This window comes from Heliangelus exortis, chromosome 5 (assembly GCF_036169615.1).
Source record: "Heliangelus exortis chromosome 5, bHelExo1.hap1, whole genome shotgun sequence".
Classification (NCBI taxonomy): domain Eukaryota; kingdom Metazoa; phylum Chordata; class Aves; order Apodiformes; family Trochilidae; genus Heliangelus; species Heliangelus exortis.
The window spans coordinates 39,610,298-39,628,097 of record NC_092426.1 but is presented as its reverse complement, the minus strand read 5'-3'; the positions used below and the strand labels follow the sequence as shown (position 1 = coordinate 39,628,097).

The 17,800-nt window shown below is 45.4% G+C and overlaps 1 protein-coding gene across 9 annotated transcripts in view; it reads right to left on the bottom strand.

Annotated features, from left to right (window-relative positions):
• Nucleotides 1-61: 61 nt before the first annotated feature.
• Nucleotides 62-17,800, bottom strand: part of DDB2 (damage specific DNA binding protein 2) — a 50,566-nt gene continuing 32,827 nt past the window's right edge. For 4 of the 9 annotated variants that reach the window (XM_071744893.1, XM_071744894.1, XM_071744900.1 and 1 more), the window contains 10 exons: nucleotides 13,074-13,257; nucleotides 10,243-10,361; nucleotides 9,023-9,214; nucleotides 6,178-6,344; nucleotides 5,045-5,144; nucleotides 3,500-3,677; nucleotides 2,777-2,922; nucleotides 2,307-2,471; nucleotides 1,953-1,998; nucleotides 62-1,254 (listed from right to left, as the gene is read on the bottom strand). In XM_071744893.1, coding sequence (XP_071600994.1) covers nucleotides 1,004-1,254; nucleotides 1,953-1,998; nucleotides 2,307-2,471; nucleotides 2,777-2,922; nucleotides 3,500-3,677; nucleotides 5,045-5,144; nucleotides 6,178-6,344; nucleotides 9,023-9,214; nucleotides 10,243-10,361; nucleotides 13,074-13,245 — 1,536 coding nt within the window. In that variant the 5' untranslated portion in view covers nucleotides 13,246-13,257 and the 3' untranslated portion in view covers nucleotides 62-1,003. Of the gene's footprint in view, nucleotides 1,255-1,952; nucleotides 1,999-2,306; nucleotides 2,472-2,776; nucleotides 2,923-3,499; nucleotides 3,678-5,044; nucleotides 5,145-6,177; nucleotides 6,345-8,042; nucleotides 8,189-9,022; nucleotides 9,215-10,242; nucleotides 10,362-13,073; nucleotides 13,258-14,042; nucleotides 14,172-16,303; nucleotides 16,818-17,800 lie in introns of those variants that run through there. The other 5 variants (XM_071744898.1, XM_071744899.1, XM_071744896.1 and 2 more) reach the window with 4 other exon arrangements.

Sequence of the window (17,800 nt, the reverse complement as noted above, 5' to 3'; positions counted from 1 at the left end):
TCCCCCAAACAAAAGCAGTTCAGCAGAATGCTCAAAGCAGCAACTCTCTGTATCAAAGACCCTCAGTTTAGTACAAAACTTTATTAATATCAATACTGCAGAACTATAAAAGTGAACATAGAGAATCTGAGCAGGCCTGGAGCCTGGTCCCATCCACCAACCCCTGGGACAGCAGCAAGGCCCCAGGCAGCCTCATAAACAAACTAGAAAAAGCAAAAACTTTTCAGTATATCAGCAGTCTTAAGACTTGGCTCTGAGCAGATGTGTTTGGAAAGAGTTGCTCATTTCTGTTTTACAACACTTTTATCCAACATTTAAAGCAAATAGGCATGGGTGAAAAATAATTGCCTAAATCAGAGGCAAGGAAAAGCCCAGAGCTCTGAAAAGAGAAACTACAGAATCAGTAGGTTCCCAGCTCCACACTGCCCTTGCATCCCCCAAGACAGGTCAAGGGCTCAGGCATCACCACGTTCCTCATGGTTTAGTTAAATGGCTGCAAGCAACAGAACAGATAAGCCTGAGGTCTTGACAGATGCACATTTTCCAAGAAGCTTGCATATTGGAGAGCTACCCAAGCTACCCACCACCTCTCCCTTGTAAACATTCTACCTTTTCAGGACATTAACCACGTTAACAAAGGGTTTCTTAACTCAATTTGACTAGAACAGGCTGGGGACCCTGTCATGAGCAGCTCCACAGAAGACTCCAGAAGATGGTAACCTCTGACAAGCAGATGTGGCAGGCTGGATGCAGGGTGTGAGAACATCTTGGAAGTTTTTTCTACTGCCTCAGAAAATGTGCGGTAACTCCACCTGGAGGAGGAACCGGGTACCGACACAACTTTCTAGAAAGGGAAGCAAAGGGGATCGGGCAAACAAGATCAGATCCAGGGAGAAAGGACTAAACACAAGTCTAATGCCCTGCATGGCTTATAGTGCCCATTGCCAACACTGAATTTGTACCAGGGTACAAATTTAGATCCAGAAAGGATCCAAATACTACATCACTTCTCTAGATCCTTCCCTTTTTGCTTCCTTCCCTGCAATTTAGAATCACTGCTTTTTGTTCTCATCTCCTCCAGCTCCCAAGACAGTAACTTAGCTTTGAGTTTGTTTGTCCCAGGGTTTGTCTGCTTCTGTCCTCCACGTCTGGACAAACTCCACCTTCCAACCCCCTGTACAGCCATGGCTTTCAAAAGATGCTCTTGCTTCTTGGCAACCATCTCCTCCCGGCTCCAGATCAGAATATTAAAGCCTGAGAGAAACAATTAAAACAAGTGTGCATCAGAAACTCTACACCAAATACAATACATTAGGCTATGTCCCCAGCATACCAGAAATTCAATATGCTTTTTATGTTCTAAGAGATTCCCAAGGTACAGAGCATGCAAAGGTATTTATTGTAGGCATTATCTCCACACAGCCATGGAAATTTGAACTAATTAAGAAACTTATTCAAGTAATTGCCAATCTGTCACGGGTCTGAGATCTAAATCTATAGCCAGCTCCTTTAATCCCAAACAGCCTGTGAAAAACTGAGTCATCTTGGCTCTGCAGCCTAAGAAATGAGACAAATTAAAGGAGGGGAGAGGGCACAGCCAAGCAGGAAAATGCTTCCTCTCCCCCCCTCCCCCACACCCCTCACCCCCGAATCGTTTTCTGCTTTTGTTCCACCGGCAGCAGATGGCAGCAGCTCCCTGCTGCGAGGAGATTTCTCCCTCCGGACTCCATTCCATGTTTCACATAGTAACTAGTTTCTAACTGCAAAGATGGGAGACTGGAATAAAGGTCTTGATCCCTTCTCCAGCTGTAGGACATTCTAGAGGACTACTAGGAAGTGGGATTTGGGAAACCCTCACTGAAAACTTGCTCTTTCCTCTGGAGAAACAAGTCTGCCCTTTTCTGGGACTGGAACCCACCTGTCCTTTGTGCCCCCAGATTCTCTTTACTTACCCATTCCAGAAGCCAGCGTGTCTCCCATAGGGTTAAATTTATTGAGCTGAAAATGCAAACACAATCAGAGCCTGTAACAGCATCACTGTTTATGTAACACAGTCACAAGCCTTATATAACAGCAACAAACCATCTGGACAGCCCAACTTTCCCTAACCAGCTTCAGAGAAAACCCAGAGATGCCCATGGACAAGCCCTGCTTGACTCAGCAGCTTTATCCAGCAGCCACATACCCCCCAAGAGCCTAAATATATCAAAAGTGAAGAGGATGGTCCTGGTTCTAGTCCCTGACCCCCATCTCTTTTCTGACATCCAACATGTTATTTGTACTTTGAGCTGCAGGGCTCAACTCACCGAGATGATTCCAGAAGCATTTGGATCATAGAGCTGACAAACCATCTCCCCAGTGTTTCCATCAAAGACATCAACAGTTCTCAGCTCATTCACTGTGTACCCCGGGAACTTGGGGTCTGGGTAGCGACCTGCGACGAGGAGGTCGTAACGAGGGTGCCACGTGGCCTGGTCACAGAGCAGAGTGACAGGGAGGTAAGAGAAAGGGACAGAGCTGGTACTGACACACACCAGACAGCCAGCAATGTGAGCAACAGCTCAGACATCCCACCCAGAGAACATGAGCATCCTCAGAACAGCGCTCTGCTGGGCACAGAACATGAGCACCCTCAGACCAGCACTCTGCTGGGAGCTGCAGCAGTGTGAACATCCACACAGTAAAACCTGACCAGAAAATCACACTGTTACTGATTGACAGCTGGCTGTCAGCACCCAGCCTGATCCTCCTCTCAGACTGCACTGGTCTCACTCACCTTGATAGGTGTGAGGTGCTGAAACTGCCTGTGTGGGTGTGGGATGAGATGCTGGGGCTTGGTCCAGTCTGAGGATGAGTAAACCCTGATTTCACTGCGCTGGTCTGTGGTCAGGAGCTTGGAGCCATCTGTGGGGCTGAAGTAAGCTGGGAGAAGGAGACAATGAGGTGAACAAAAGAGCACAATCCTGTGACTGACAAGAAACATGACATTCAGATCTCTCTGATTGGAAACCCATTACTATTTCTTTAATTGGGATGTGAATTGGCCACGTGTCCCAACAACCAGGATCTGACCTCAAGACTCAGAGCTCTTACAAACACCAATCTGGAAGACAGATCACTTAAGAGTTACATAGCAAGAATAATTCTTCCCATCTTAGAATCACAGAAAGAGACATTGCAAAGAAAGACTCTTGCTAAGTTCACGTGCCCCTTGGCTCTGCTTTTGTCAAAGGAACTGCACCAATAAATACAGTTTTCTAATTTCAACCACTGAGGATGCTCCCACTTGCACATCTCAAGGCACAGAGCCACAGTTTGTACAGGAAGCCTCAGACTGAGCTACAGCTGCCCTGACCACACATTCCCACTGCCTCCCTTGCTTTAACACCAGCTACTCTGCAGCTTTAACCAGAGCAAAAGCAACAACATACTGCCACAACACTGAGAGCTGAACTGAGTGGAGTCTCTGGACACCCATGCAATTAAATCCTTAACTCACCTGCATTGACAGGTTTGTCATGAGGAAGCACATGAAGAAAATTTGTTTTGTTTTTGATGTTTCTGAGGTCCCAGATTTTGACTGTCTGATCCACAGATGCTGTGGCAAACAACCACTCACATCGGGAGTTAAATTCCACATGAGTTACTTTCTTCTTGTGCAACTTCAGCTTCCAGATCTGCAGCAGAGGAAAAAAGAAAATCACACAGAAAAAAAATTTTAAAAAATCAAGATCTGGAGTAAAGAAATGGAATAATAAGCTACTAGTACAGAGTAAAGAGGTCACACATTTGCAGAGTAAGAAAACTCCTAAAATACACTTGGAGTTTATCCACTGGAAGTGGGAAAGGAGAAGAATTGGAAACCTTGGAAACTAACAGTTTAATTCCAGGAGAACTCTGAGCTACCCATTTATTACAGCTATGAGAAAGGAAAATGCAATCCCTGATTCATGAAGGGATTCCATTCCCTGCCATGGAACAAAGCAAGATCACATCTGGAATACTTTATCCAGTGCCAATCTTCCCCATGCAGCAAGATTAAAACAAACTGGAACAAATGCAGAAAATGAGCTGCCAAGATAATAAGGAAGGGTCTTCTTTACAGGAGACCAAAAGAGCTTGTTTTGTTTATCTTATTAAAAAAAATAAAGGAGATATAATTGGCTTCTAGAAATGCATCAGCAAAAAGCCACGAGGGATTGGAGAAACATTTCAAGTATCAAAAACAATTGGATATAAACTTGACATGAATAAATCTACATCTGAAACTGCAAGATTCTTTCTAATCAGAAGGTTGAAAATGGCTCATCCACCCTAAAACAGCAGGCATCTCCCAAGCCCAGAAAATACTGTAATTCTTTCAGGAGTAATAATTTCAGAACAGCCATCTATTATTTGGAGTACTACTGATTTCCTACTAATTTACACAGCTGCCTCTGGCCACAGCTCACTGGGTGACAAACTCTTAAAGGTGTTGCCCTTACAGGCAGGAGAAGTGGTCATTGCAGTGTGAGGACACTGCAAGCCCTTGAAACCACATCCCACTCCAACTGTTCTCTAGGATTTATCTCCAGGATGTTCTGTGCCACTTCAGGCTGGAGGGCACAGCCCGGCCCTGCCTGCCCTCTCGTGTCTGGTGGCAGCACTGCAATTGTCACCCCAAGAGTGGCTGAATTGCTGTTGTGTACCACGGTGGTGGAAGGGTACACCTAAAGGTGGTAACTCCCAAGTGACTCCCATCATTGCACTCCATTTCTGGAAGTGTGAAGAGCTGGCAAAGGGTGCTCACATCTTTAGATTACCCTATAATTAGTCTGGCCAGCAGCAAACACTCTTAAGGAAGGGGTAGCACACAAGACAGTCCCAGTTTGGGAACTCAACAATGTGAAAATGTTTAATAAATGGCAGAAGGGGAGGATTTCTCATCCCCTAGACAACAGGTGGGCTCATCTCCTGAGCTGCAAGGTTCTTGCTTCACTTGTCAGGGGCCCTGTACTGGAGGAAAGGAGGTGAGCCATGAGGATTACTACAGAGCCATACAAACCTCTTCACCAGAAGTGCTGAGCAGGACCACGTTGCCCAGATTGTCACCTGTCACGACTGCACGGCAGCTTGCAGAAACATCAACACTGCAGTACCAGCAACTGGGGAGAGAGACAGAAAATCAGTGCAGCCTCCCACAAGACAAGTGAAGGCAGTGGAGCTCTGGTTCACACCTCCTCCCTGACAAGGGAGACTCCAACACACTGCAACTGCAACCTCCTGCCTGATGGTGTGGGCCTGAGCATCAGAAAGGGGGACAACTTCTCAGCAATGCTTTCTGTTGGTGATTGAATATGGAATAAACTTCCTGGTCATTTGTGAAGTGTGACATTGGATGGAGTGTGACACATTGGGACAGCAGAACACAGCAGAGGCTGAAATGCTACTTGGTGCCTGCACATGGACACACCTTGGGAAAGATCAGAAGAGCCTTGAGACACAGACAAATGTATAGGAACAGCTTTAAAATGATATTTTCCACAAAACGCTGAATCAGCAGTAATGAAAAGACAAAATTTTGGACTGTAAAGTTGCAAATCAAACTGTCTCAACTTCATGCTCCAGGAAGCAAAACTGAACAGAGACTTATCTGGCAAAGACACAGGTCTTCACCCCAGCTCTGCTGGCAGGGGCAGCAAGAACGAAGCTGAGGTCCTTTGAGAATTTGTTGGGAAGGCTTCACTTCCAAAGATAAATTGTTTTCAAACTCAAGGTCATGGAAATTCACACAGTGAAACTCTGTACAGGAAAGCTTTGTGGCTTTCCTATGCTACCTGCCCTGTTACAGATAAAAGAGAATACTGTTGACAATGAAAAGGAGGAAGCTATCTTGCTCCTCTCATGTCACACTTCATGAAAAGCTGTCAATATCTGCAAGACAGGAGATGGCCTCACCAAAAAGCAACACCAGAAGATGCAGGCAGCACACTGGGCTGCTGTAAAAGCCTAAATGCCCCGTGGCTGCCTGGCTTGTGACCCACCCTGCAGTGCTAGGGTTGGAACCAGGAGCCCCTCATAGGACAAATTCATAACAAGAGCCTCCTAGCCCTGGCAGAGATGAAGCTGTAAGTACAAAAAGCAGTGCAGTAACACCCCAAGGTACAGCAGATCAACCCTGAGGTGCTCCCTTCTCACCAGACATTGTGGTGCTCATGGCTGCAGTCTGGGGCACGGGAGATGATCTGCACTGCTCTGCCCTCCAGGTCCTGCAGGCTTAGGGTGCCATCCCCTGATGCCACATAAAGCTTCACTGCCTCATAAGGACTGAACTTCATGTCTCCAAGAGAATCTCCTGGCCCTTTCTGGAATACACACAAAGCCAAGAGGCATCAAGGTTAAAAGTGGAAGACAAAAACTTCACGCAACAGTCATCACCTAGACAGCACTGCTGTTTCCCTGGGTGCAACACACTGCTCTCTGGCAGAGCACAGACACATGAAGAACTCTTTTTTGCTCATGTTTCCAAACTAAGCACATACATTCTGAGCCTACAAAGTTCAACCCCACCAATCTGTGCTGCAAAACTCTTTAGCAGCATTCTTGCTTCTGGTATGGGCGTAAGACTAATCTGCAGTGAACTACCTGGCTCAGTCCAGGCTGAGATCTTAAGCAAACTCTGCCCCATCCCATGCAGAAAGCACATCAAATCTCATGGCAGCCCTGCACCCAGCTCTTCTCACAGAGACTTTCTTCACCAGTTCACCACAGGTTGCTTCCAGTGCTGTATCTGGTCTTTCTCAAGGTACCAGCTGGCAGGACAAGAGTGGTGCAAGGAGAAATCCTACTGCTAACCCCCTGGCACAGGAATCTGATGTTCTGCACTCTGTTATATTGTTGTGTGTTGTTCTGTTCTGTTATTCTTCCCCTGTCTGTCTGAGAAATATCTCCACAAAGACAGAAAAGAAGGATGCTGGCTGGGAGTCCCCAAACTCTCTGACACTCAAGTGCACTCCATCTGCTGTTGACAGAGCAGCTACTTCATAAACTGTCACTACAAATATCAGATTTCAACAAGCCAGTGAGGATTACAGAAGTCCACAGAGCTTGCAGGTCCTCAGAGCAGCAGAAGGAAGAGGGCATCATCAAACTGTGACAGGCATCCTGCTCAGATAAAAGATCCTCATGTCCCAGGACCCACTCTGTCCCTCCTTGCTCACCTGGACAGTCATCTCAGCACTCCTTGGGTTCAGCTCCTGCCTTATCACAAGGCTTCAGATGGAACAGCCAGTTTGGAAACCAACCATGACTGCTGCTAGTCAGAAAGATCAGGTGGGAAGAAGAGGAAACTAACCCAAATTCCCTCACCTACCTTTAAGAACTGAAGTAATTCAAAGTAATTGAAGAGCTCAGGCTTCCTCATGAGTCCACATAAAAGCAATAGTGTGAGAGGGTGACTCTAACCACAGGCAGAGAGAGTTGCTTCTAGTAATTCATCTCCTCTTCCAAATCATTACTGAAGGAACCCAGACTCCTAATTCTGGCATTCTGGATAAGCACTGCAAGTTGGGTGGGATAAACTGGGGTGATCCTGACGTGAAGTCAGTGGAACTTTGGAGAAGCACTTAGGGGACTATAAGTTTTCCTGTAAAAACCATCTGACAAGAAGCAGCACTGCTAACAGGTGAAGAGTTTAGAAGGTCCCCAGGGCACAGAGCTATGGGAAGTTTCAGAACAGATAATTGAGGAAATCCACCAGTACCCCCACATTCTCCTATGTGTAATAGGAAGCAAACAGCATCAGAGTCCCTCCCCTTCATGAAAAAAAGCTCTCTCCTACCCACCACCCATTTCAGGGAAAAAAATAACAAGGGAGAGTGAGCCTCCCTGGAGGAGAGAGAATCCCTGAAATTCAGAGGATAAAAAACAGGTATGTGGAGAAGAGGAAGCCCAGCTCCCACATGTTAAGAGGCAAACCCATCTCTCTCTCTCCCCCTCTCCCTTTCTCTCTAGCACTCCTGCCAGCAGGACACAGAGGCCCAAAACATTGCTGAATTTCTTACTCCCAGTCCTCGGTGCTGGTGAAGACCCGGACAGTATTGCCATTAAAATCCTGCAGGGTGGTAGTGCCGGCAACTGACGAAGTGTACAGCTGACTAGGGTTAAAAGGGTTAAACTTCATTCCTGTGATGGCCCCTCCAGCTCCCATCTACAAGGAAGGTGATGAACAAAAGAAAAAGCCACTGAGCGATGGGGAAGGCAAAAGGTGTGTTCCCTAAAGTCTGCATTCACTATGTCCTTAACAGCAACAGTGTAACACGCCACAGCCCTTCAAGGAGGCAAAAACAACCCTGTCTTCCCATATAAGAGCTGTCTAGACAGCTGCCCTCCTGGAGGACAAAACTGCTAATCCTTCAGTCTCCAGGCAATGTATTCCCTAGCTGGCTGGCACCAGCTTTTTACAAAAATAAAGTTGACTCTGGAATCCCTGGAGGATAGACCTCCTCCCGGTGTATACCTATGTTAATTTAGAAAGGGGATAAAAGTTCAGACTTTGAATTCTTGTCAGAATGACACTGCCTGAATGCAGCAAGCAGAGGGCATGCCAGCTGCATAAACCATTCATTCCAAGTTTCTCACTTTAGATAATGGGACTCTCTCTCTCCCCAAAGGTGTTTCCTCAACTGACACAGAGTAAAAGGTGAGCAGAGAAAGATCAAGACCTCAGACAGACCCTCTCTGCCTACTTGGTTCTACCTTCTCTTAAAGAGAAGTGTTTTACCAGTTGCTGTATTATTTTTCCACTGAGCACACACCACGTCCTGCTTCATTATGAATTTAATCAACATGTTTCAATTCTCCCCAGTGCTAGAACAGTCTGGGACTTAATATGTGCCTTTGCAACTCAGTCCTGCCCCACTGCTGGCTACTCTGCAACCCAACATCCTCATCTGCTTCCCACAACAGACCTCAGTTTTGACCTGCAGTATTTGGTAAAATTCCAGTTTTCCCTCCCACCAGCTCCATGCACCCCAAGTCTTACCCCTTTTATGAAGCAGGTTTTAGTAAGCACTTCGTAGTCCCAAAGGATGATGTCTCCACCTTTGGAACCAACAGCTACAGTACTGGGGTGTGATGGATGCCATTCCAGGCATGTCACTCTCCTGTCAAAGGGACTTGCTGTCCGGAAGAGGCGATACGAGGCAAGGGAACGCAGAAAGGGCAGCTGCAGGCACTGTTAAAAAGAGAGTTATGACTTTTGCAGGATCTCTGGGATTCTCTGGATGAGGGGTGCTGACAGTTTCTAATTGCCAGCAGTGTTAGAACAGCCATACAAATTCTGATTGTCTCTGTAGAACATGCTACCCTCAAGGGAAACAGCACAAGACAAATCCCTATCAGCCACAGCACTCAGAAAGCAACAAAAGATGATGTAAAGGGAGCTAAGCCTCACGGGCTGAGCTACAAAAGCAGGATAATTAAGAAGGGAGAACAGCATGCCTCCACACCACTTATAACTGAGCTCTACTGAGCATTCCAAAATGTTAGACATCACCCAGAGATACCACCCATCCAAACTGCTTCCAGCTCAACTCTGGAGCTATCCTGTATATATAGTTATAGTGTAAGAGTGAACAGAACACTTGAAATAGGAAATGAGAAACCATGGTACATGATTGTATTGCTGTATGTATAACAATGAGCTTGGTCATTATCATTTGGATACTTTAAATACACAAATCATCTGGAAGACAAAGCTAGCCCAGGTGCTTCCCACTCATGGATGTTACAGAAGTAGTTAATTTTCAAGTAAAAGGAGGAGTATGGCTCTGAAAAAAAGTAAAACATTAGGGGCATGATGGACTATGGCTGTGACGAGAAAAAATCAGCACTAAACCTGATATGGTTACCAAGTAGACTGGATAGAGAAACAGTATGACAAAACAGTCAGATCAGAATGCCAAAGTAGCACCGTGCAGTAACTCAACTGGTAGAGCAGACGAGGTTAAATAAAATTCAAGGAAACACAGAATTAACAGAGGACAAAATGTAGAGTGGCAGGGCCAGGTCAACCGAAAGGGAAAGCCACCTCAGCTCTAGCATTTTATACAGGATTAAGAAACACAAGGGCGTGCCAGACCTGGAGCCACAAACTGTATGTGAGGAACGTTAAGCCCTTTTAAAACTTCCCTGCTTGTGCTGAAGATGTTTTTCTGTAGGGAGATGAGATGTCCAAGAGGTAATGAAGAAGAAACTCCTCACCTGCCTGAGGTGTGACCGAATGGAGCTTCCCAGCATGTTCTGGTAGACATAATGAACAATGCTGCACTGCCGCTCCAGCTGATGGTTGTTTCTCACCACAGAGCCACCTCCACTCCAACCTGCCAGAGGACAAAAAAAAAAAGTCAAATTGACTGAGTCAACACTTATTATGCTCATTCACTAAATGAGGGAAAACATCCATGAAAAGCTTCAGCCACCAGATAAAGTCTCTATATTATCTGTATATATCTCCAGTACAGCAGCTTCTGCAGTTATGGAGTGCACTGCTTCCTCTTGTTAAATCTTCCCTCTCCTGGACAAACCTTAGGCAAAAAGACAACAGGAGAGAACTAAAGCAATGGCACAGGTGGTGCATCTCTTGAGTGGTTGGAGTGGTTCACACCTAAAATTCAACAAAGCTACCCAAAGCCCCAACAACTTGTAAATATGCCACGGAAGGTGGTGAACCCACAGCAAAGGGAAGGTCAGATGTGTGACCAGGAGAAACACAACACCTGAAAATTCCCCAAATGTAGCAATAAGAGTTCCCACAGAGTTCCTGAAATGCCTGCTTGTGAATCAGAAATTTCTATCTGCTTGTGCTGTAGCCCGTGCAGCCTCCCTACAGCACTGCCAGTTTTGTTTTTGATAATAGACTCGCTGACGCCTCATGGCCTGAAAACCTTTCTGTTCAGAGTGATTTTTGCTGAGAGTACAGCATGCTGCACATTTTGTTCATGCTCCAAGTTTTTATCTTCAGGGACCTTTACATAAAAAAACGTATTTGTTCAGTCCTGTGTCTGTGATCTAATCATCCCCGTGGCAATCATCCCATGGGTCTGTAACGCCCCAGGAAATCCAGACATCAAATGGGAAAGCAGCATTTCTTAAGAAACAAAAATGTTATTTTCATTTAAGGATAATTATAATCTAAAAAAAATGAAGACCAAAAAAAATAGGGATCATTCTATATGATCAGAACATAAATGAAATACTTCTTTAGTGCAAGGCTGGATCCTAGAAATGCACAGGTGTGAAACTCAACTTGTTTGCATGCCAACATAGTGCCAACACATGCCACACCTGTTGAAATAGGTACAACAGTGTTTATATTCTAATTCCTACACAGAAGAACTTGCATCCAGTTTCTTCTTCAGAGGTCATGGAAATGGAGGTATTTTTTCCAAATTCCTTTTTATTATGAACCATAAATAACAAACTCATGGCCTTTTTAGAATCTCCTGGAAGAAACCCTTTAAAAAGGTGTTTCAACTGAAAGAAACTGTACCTGTCCTATATGGCTGAAGATAATTTTTTTCCAAAATCCAAACTAGAAAATAAAATGGAAGACCTCAAATGCAGTCTTTATCTTAAAAAACAAACAAAAACAAAACAAAACAAAACAACAAAAAAACCCCAACAACCACAAAAAGGTTTTAGGGAAAAAAATTATTTGCCTTGTTTTTCCAAAGTATTAGCTACATCCAGTTCCCTTTGATTCTTACAGATGCTGAACAAACCTGAAAATCACACCTTAAGTTACAATGGAAATTATGTAGCTAAATTAACTACGGGGGATGCTTTAAATATCCACCATTAAACACAGAATTCCTTTCAAACAAGGTATTTTTACCTTCACATCCACTGTTCACACTACCAACTGCTCCAAGTCTGGAGTTATACACCAGACAATGAATATGTAGAGAATTGGAGAACTCCTGTATTTCTGCTGAAAAACTCTTCAGTAATTCCTGGATCCTTAGAGCCAAAATTGTGCAGAAAGTGTAGAAATACTGCCACACAAGACAGTGACCCTAGTGATCTCCTAAGCAAACAATGGAATTCAAGGTTTTATCTGAGAAAAGGAGCCTGAGGGGAGGTCTTACCACCCTCTTCAACTCCGTGAAAGGAGGTGAGTACTGGTCTGTTGGCCTCTGCTCCTAAATAAGTGATAGGACAAGAGGAAAAGCCCCAGGGGAGGTTTAGATTAGCTATTAGGAAAAAAAATCTTCACTGAAAGGGTTGTCAAGCATTGGAATAGGCTGCCCAGGGAAAGGTTTGAGTCACCATCCCTGGAGGTATTTAAAAGAGGTGTAGCTCTGGTACTGAATGATATGGTTTAATGGTGGACTAGGCAATGTTAGGTTAATGGTTGGATAGATGGTATCAAGGGTCTTTTCCAACATAAATGACTCTATTAAAATAGTACTTACCGTAACTGAAGCCTACACAACTTTTTGAGAATGCAAAGCATTTATTACCAGAATCTTTTAACTAAATTAATCACCTCTTCTTCTTATACCAAAGATCTTCAATTTTTTTTTAATTTACATATTAAAGGGGAAAAAAATAGGAGAAATAAATAACTTGAGAAGTAATAAGTGGAAATTCTGCCATAAATCTGAACAGAGATAGAAAGTACTACTTACTGAAGCAAAACCTGACCACCATTAAACTGCTTTAGGAATGTTATGAGAGAAAAAACAATATATATTACCAAGATTGGTCTGTCCTACAACACAGCTGACACCTGGCAATTCAGGAATTCCACAAATCTTAACCACCATCAAATGAGCATCATCAGGAAGGAGGCTTCTGCCAGGGGGCATGGAGTCTCAAATATGAAACACACATGCATGTGCACTCACTAGAAAGATACCTGGAGGACACACGAGCCCAGCACATGTCTGTGTATCAATTCAATATATAGCTCCATCTGAACACTCATGTCTGAACATGCTTATTGGCATTTTCCCTCTTCAACCAGTTGATGCCTGTCATCAAGGAGAAATCTGTTTGGGGGAAACAGTAAGGTTGCGAGGGACTGTTACCGATTTTCTTGGGGGGTTTGGATGTTTTCCTCAAAAACAACTTCTTTGCTGGTGGCTCATTCTCTACTTCCTTGGGGTCTGGTTTCCTCTTCCCAGCTGATTTTGCCTCTTCCAACCTGTGCTCATGTGCCCTCTCATGCTTCTTGTCCTTTGGCTGGTTCACTGGAGCCATTCTGTCTGGCCACTAGAAGCAAACAAAGCAGGAAGGTAAGACTGCCATACACTTTTAGCCAAAAGGCAGAAAGGAAAACAGGAATAAAACATAACCCAGTGGTCTGAAAGTAGTTATTATACCTGCATGCTCTTTCATCAGCATGACACTAGGTTTTTGTTGTGCTCTGCTGGAGAGGGGAAACAGCTTCAATAAACTCTTTTGTTCACGTATGAAAATGAATGTGTCCTAAAGCATTAGAATATGTTTTGACAGATGTGCTTCCACCAAACTTGTAAGGTTAAAACCCACAGATCTGCATAAAGTACATCTATGAAACCACATCATACCCGAGCTGTTTGTCTAGAGGCTCACACTTCAGATTCAGCTCAGGAAGAGGTCAGAGATTTCGGTGATGGCCGTGGCCGACGGGTTTTACACCAAATACTCTGAGAAGACACCTCACGGCCTCTTTTCCTCACAGCCACCACCTGGTACCTGGACTGGGCCCATGAAGCGCCCGCCAGCCACACCAGCGCTGCTTTTCTCACCCGGGCCGGGACGCTGCGACTCGGTCCGCAACCAGCACGGCCCCGGTCCCGCGTGGGCCTCCAGCCAGCCCCGTGTCCCCAGACCATTCCCGCGCCAGCGCCGAACTTACCTCAATCCCCGAATGGCTGCCGCGGGTGTCTGCTGTTAAATACAGCGCCAGGCACCACGCAACCTTCCCCCCCGCCCCGCATCCCCGGACCCTCAACACCCGGTTCCCCAGCCCGATTCCCCCTCAGCCCGGTTGGGAAGAACCTCCCGGTTCTCACCTGCTCTCCACTGTCCCCCTCTTCCCGGCGCGGCCCAGGCCGGCGGGCAGCAGGCGGCCCCTCCCCCGCCGTTTCATAACCGGGGCGGGAAGAGGGGGGGGGGGGGTCAGCAGCAGCAGAGCCGGGCCCGGCCCAGCCCCACGGGAAGGTTCCTGGCGGATCCGCCCCTGGGGACAGGCGCCGAACGGGTGGGCCCGGCCCTTCACTCGGGGAGGCCGGGGAGGGTCGGTCCCAGCCGTTCCCCCCCCCCCCCCCCCCCTCCCCCCCCTCTCCCTTCCTCGGTGCCCGCCATCGGCAGCACCCCCGGGCGCCGCAGGAGGCCCGGCCCGGAACGGCCCGGAAGAGGCCAAATGTCTGAGCTGTTTGTCCTTGGGGTGCATGCGGTGGGTTTGGTGCGGCACAGGACTCAGCATCTTGAGTTGATGAGTTTCCCTAGCACCAAACTGGCAGGTGAAAACCGCGTGGCAAGGGCCCAAAATACAGCAAGCGACTGAAAAGTGAAGTTCCCATCTCAAAAACGACTTCCACAAGATGAACCGAGTGCTGGAACTCCAGAGGGGGAAAAGAAAATATACCCACACTTGAAAGGCAGATAAAATGCCACAGCAAGGTCCCTTCAGAGATGACCAGCTCTGAGGTGGTGCAGGAGACAGGAATGGGTAAGGAAGAGCTCCAGCAACATCCTGCAGGGATCTGCATTTCCCCCTGCAGCCCTGCTGGACTTATTGGTTGGAGCAGCTGGTGGTTCGGTACCACCAGCAAGCTGTGTAATTAAAGTCCAGTCATGAACACAGCTGGCCTATAAACATTGGTCCTGTAACACACAAAGCACTCCTTGAAATGTGGGGCTTTAGGGTTTGATTTTGAGTGTTGGGATTTGCACTGTAGCTATAGTTTCCTATGGATCTTCTCATGTATTGGGAAATACATAAAAAAACTGCTAAGAAAAACAACAAATGCCCAGACTCTGCTTTTCTCCTGAACTGTATCAGCACTGTATTAGTTGCTGCCATCCTGAGTATCAGAATGACATAGACAAAAAATTATAACCGTGGTCAGACAACACAGTCTGGTTTTGAACACACAGATCAACCTGATTAGCAATTCTCAGTCTCAAGCACTTCTGTAACACACAAAGTTTTTCTTAGAACTGTACCCATTAGCAAAAAGAAAAAAAAAAAAAAAAAAAAACAGAAAGAGGAATAATTAAATGCAGCACTTCCCTTCTTCCCTTCAAAGCCTTTATTTCCAGGAAGAGAGATTATTATAGAAGATCCTTCCTATCGTGACAGTGATAAACAGTTTCATCTATAGGTCTGCAGAAATTATCACTGGAAACAGAATCTACGGAATTCATTAGGAACCACCATCAAAACACCCATTCGATGACATAAATCTTAATATCTTTCAGTTTTCATATGCTTTAAAAAGGGTACAGTTCTAAATTTGTGACTGAGAAAGAGCACCAGATACCAACCAGACTGAAAGACTTGTATTGATTTCTGTGCCCAGTGTATCTATCACTCCCAAAAGACAACCCTGACACCACTGTCCAAGTTATGTCCAGCAAAGATGCCCACCACCTGCCTGTGCTCCTTTCATCTCCCATCAGTACCATCCCTCTGTAGAGTACATACACAATAACCTCTGTTTCCCTCTTGGAGCTATCATGGTTTTATCTATTTTGTTGGCATGGAATGCAACAGAACAGAGGGACCTACAACAATAACCAAGTTAAACTGCTTGACCAATTCAGGGCTGACCAAGCCAAAACAAATTATTAAGGGCACTGTCCAAATGCCTCTTAAGCACTGACAGGCTTGAGGCAGCCACCACCTCTCTAGGAAGCCTGTTCCAGTGTTTGACTACCTTCCTGGTAGAGAAATGCTTCCAAATATCCAGTCTAAATCTCCCCTGGCACAGCTTTGAACCATTCCCACATGTTATATCACTGGATGGCAGGGAGAAGAGTTAAGCACCTCCCTCTCCACTTCCCCTCCTCAGGAAGCTGTGGAGAGGCATGAGGTCACCCCTCAGCCTTCTTTTGTCCAGACGAGATAAGCCCAAAGCCCTCAACCACTCCTCATAAGACATTCCTTCCAGCCTTTGGACACATTCAAGGACCTTCACAACATTCTTAAATCGTGAGGCCCAGGACTGCACACAATACTCAAGTGAAGCCACACCAATGCTAAATACGGTACACTAAATACAGTCATTTTATCAATGACTAACAGTTTGCTTTCCCTCTAGAGACTCACCAGGTATTTTTGTAGTTATTATCCACTAAGGATAAGAGTAGCAGGTAGTACACAAATCATGCACTGAAAAAATGCCACTGATCCAGGGAGCCACACTGAACTGTCTGCACAGTACACTGAGAAGGCAGAGAAAGAGGAATTTGAAAAAAAAAAATTCTTATCTGTATTTAGTCTCGTATTCTTCAAACTATAGTACACAGCAAAGGAGTATAATTATGTGTGGGGAGGACATTAGGTTTATTTTTATGATGCCTTTTGTCTGATGTACAATTATGTTGAGGCTCTGTGTTAGTTATATGGGACGTGGTTCTCTCCTGCAGAATAAATCTGTCTTGTTACCCAGTCTGGTAAAGCTATATTGTGACTAAGAACATCAGCTTCACAGTATTTGTAATACCATTACGTATTCTGCCTCCCTGTCACCGGGATCTTTTTCCAAAGCATGAATATTTTTGGCTACTTTAGTCTGACTACTGATGTAAAGAGTTTGGCCTGCGTATGAGAACAAGCCAATATCCCACTAAAAAGTAGGAAAAAAATAATCCTGAAGAAATTGAAGATTCAGTATCATGCTATCTGGCCTCCTTCTATCCCATGACCTGCACCAGGAAAATGAACAAAAATATCACTATTGTAATGATGTCCTTTACCTGATGATCCTGTTTTCCTTAAGCCTTTCCAGCCTGGTAGGAAAGGATTACAGCAGCAATCCCTGTCATATCCTCACCTTGCAATCAGCACTGAGGGCAGCAAGGTCCCAAGCAGAAATCATCTTAGATGCTCACCACATAGGACATCAGTATCAAAACCAGCATGAAAACTTAACATGGGATGAATGCTGGATTAGAACATTGATGTTTGACAGATGTTTGGGTTTTCTGTGTTTCATTAAATTTTGCTGTGGAATTAAAACCTCACAATGAATTAAGGAGTATCTATGGCAAAAAGTTGGTTTTGTTTTAGGTAAATACAGAGTTGATGCTTATACTCTCAACTATGATTAACTCTGAGGACAGAGAGCTAAGCATCTTGCATCACTTTTTGAAAGGATGCTCATGGTTACACCACACCCAGTGATCTGTCACAGGTGTTCACATACCAGGGACTCTGCACAGGTGAAAGGGAACAGAGGACTGCCCCCAAAACAAATCAAGTGGAACAATTTCTAATGTCCACTTTCCAACACAGCAATTTATCGTATCTGAAGGGCATCTGTAGTTATTTTTTTGGCTCCCATTAAAGCTGGGGCATTTGTTGAGAAGAAACATCCCAGTATGTTTCCAGAGAAGTGGGAGCACGGATGCTTTTTCCTCCCTTCCTCCTTCAAGGCTCTCATTCCTTCCTTTCTGCATCAATTGAATGAACATCACTGCAAACCCACAGCTGGCCCTTGAAGTTGTATCCCGAGTCACTTGGAAACAGTCAAGGAGTCAAGCCAGCAGTCCTCATCCTGCAAGCCCTGCCCTAGTGTCATGGGGAATCACACCCAGAGCCTGG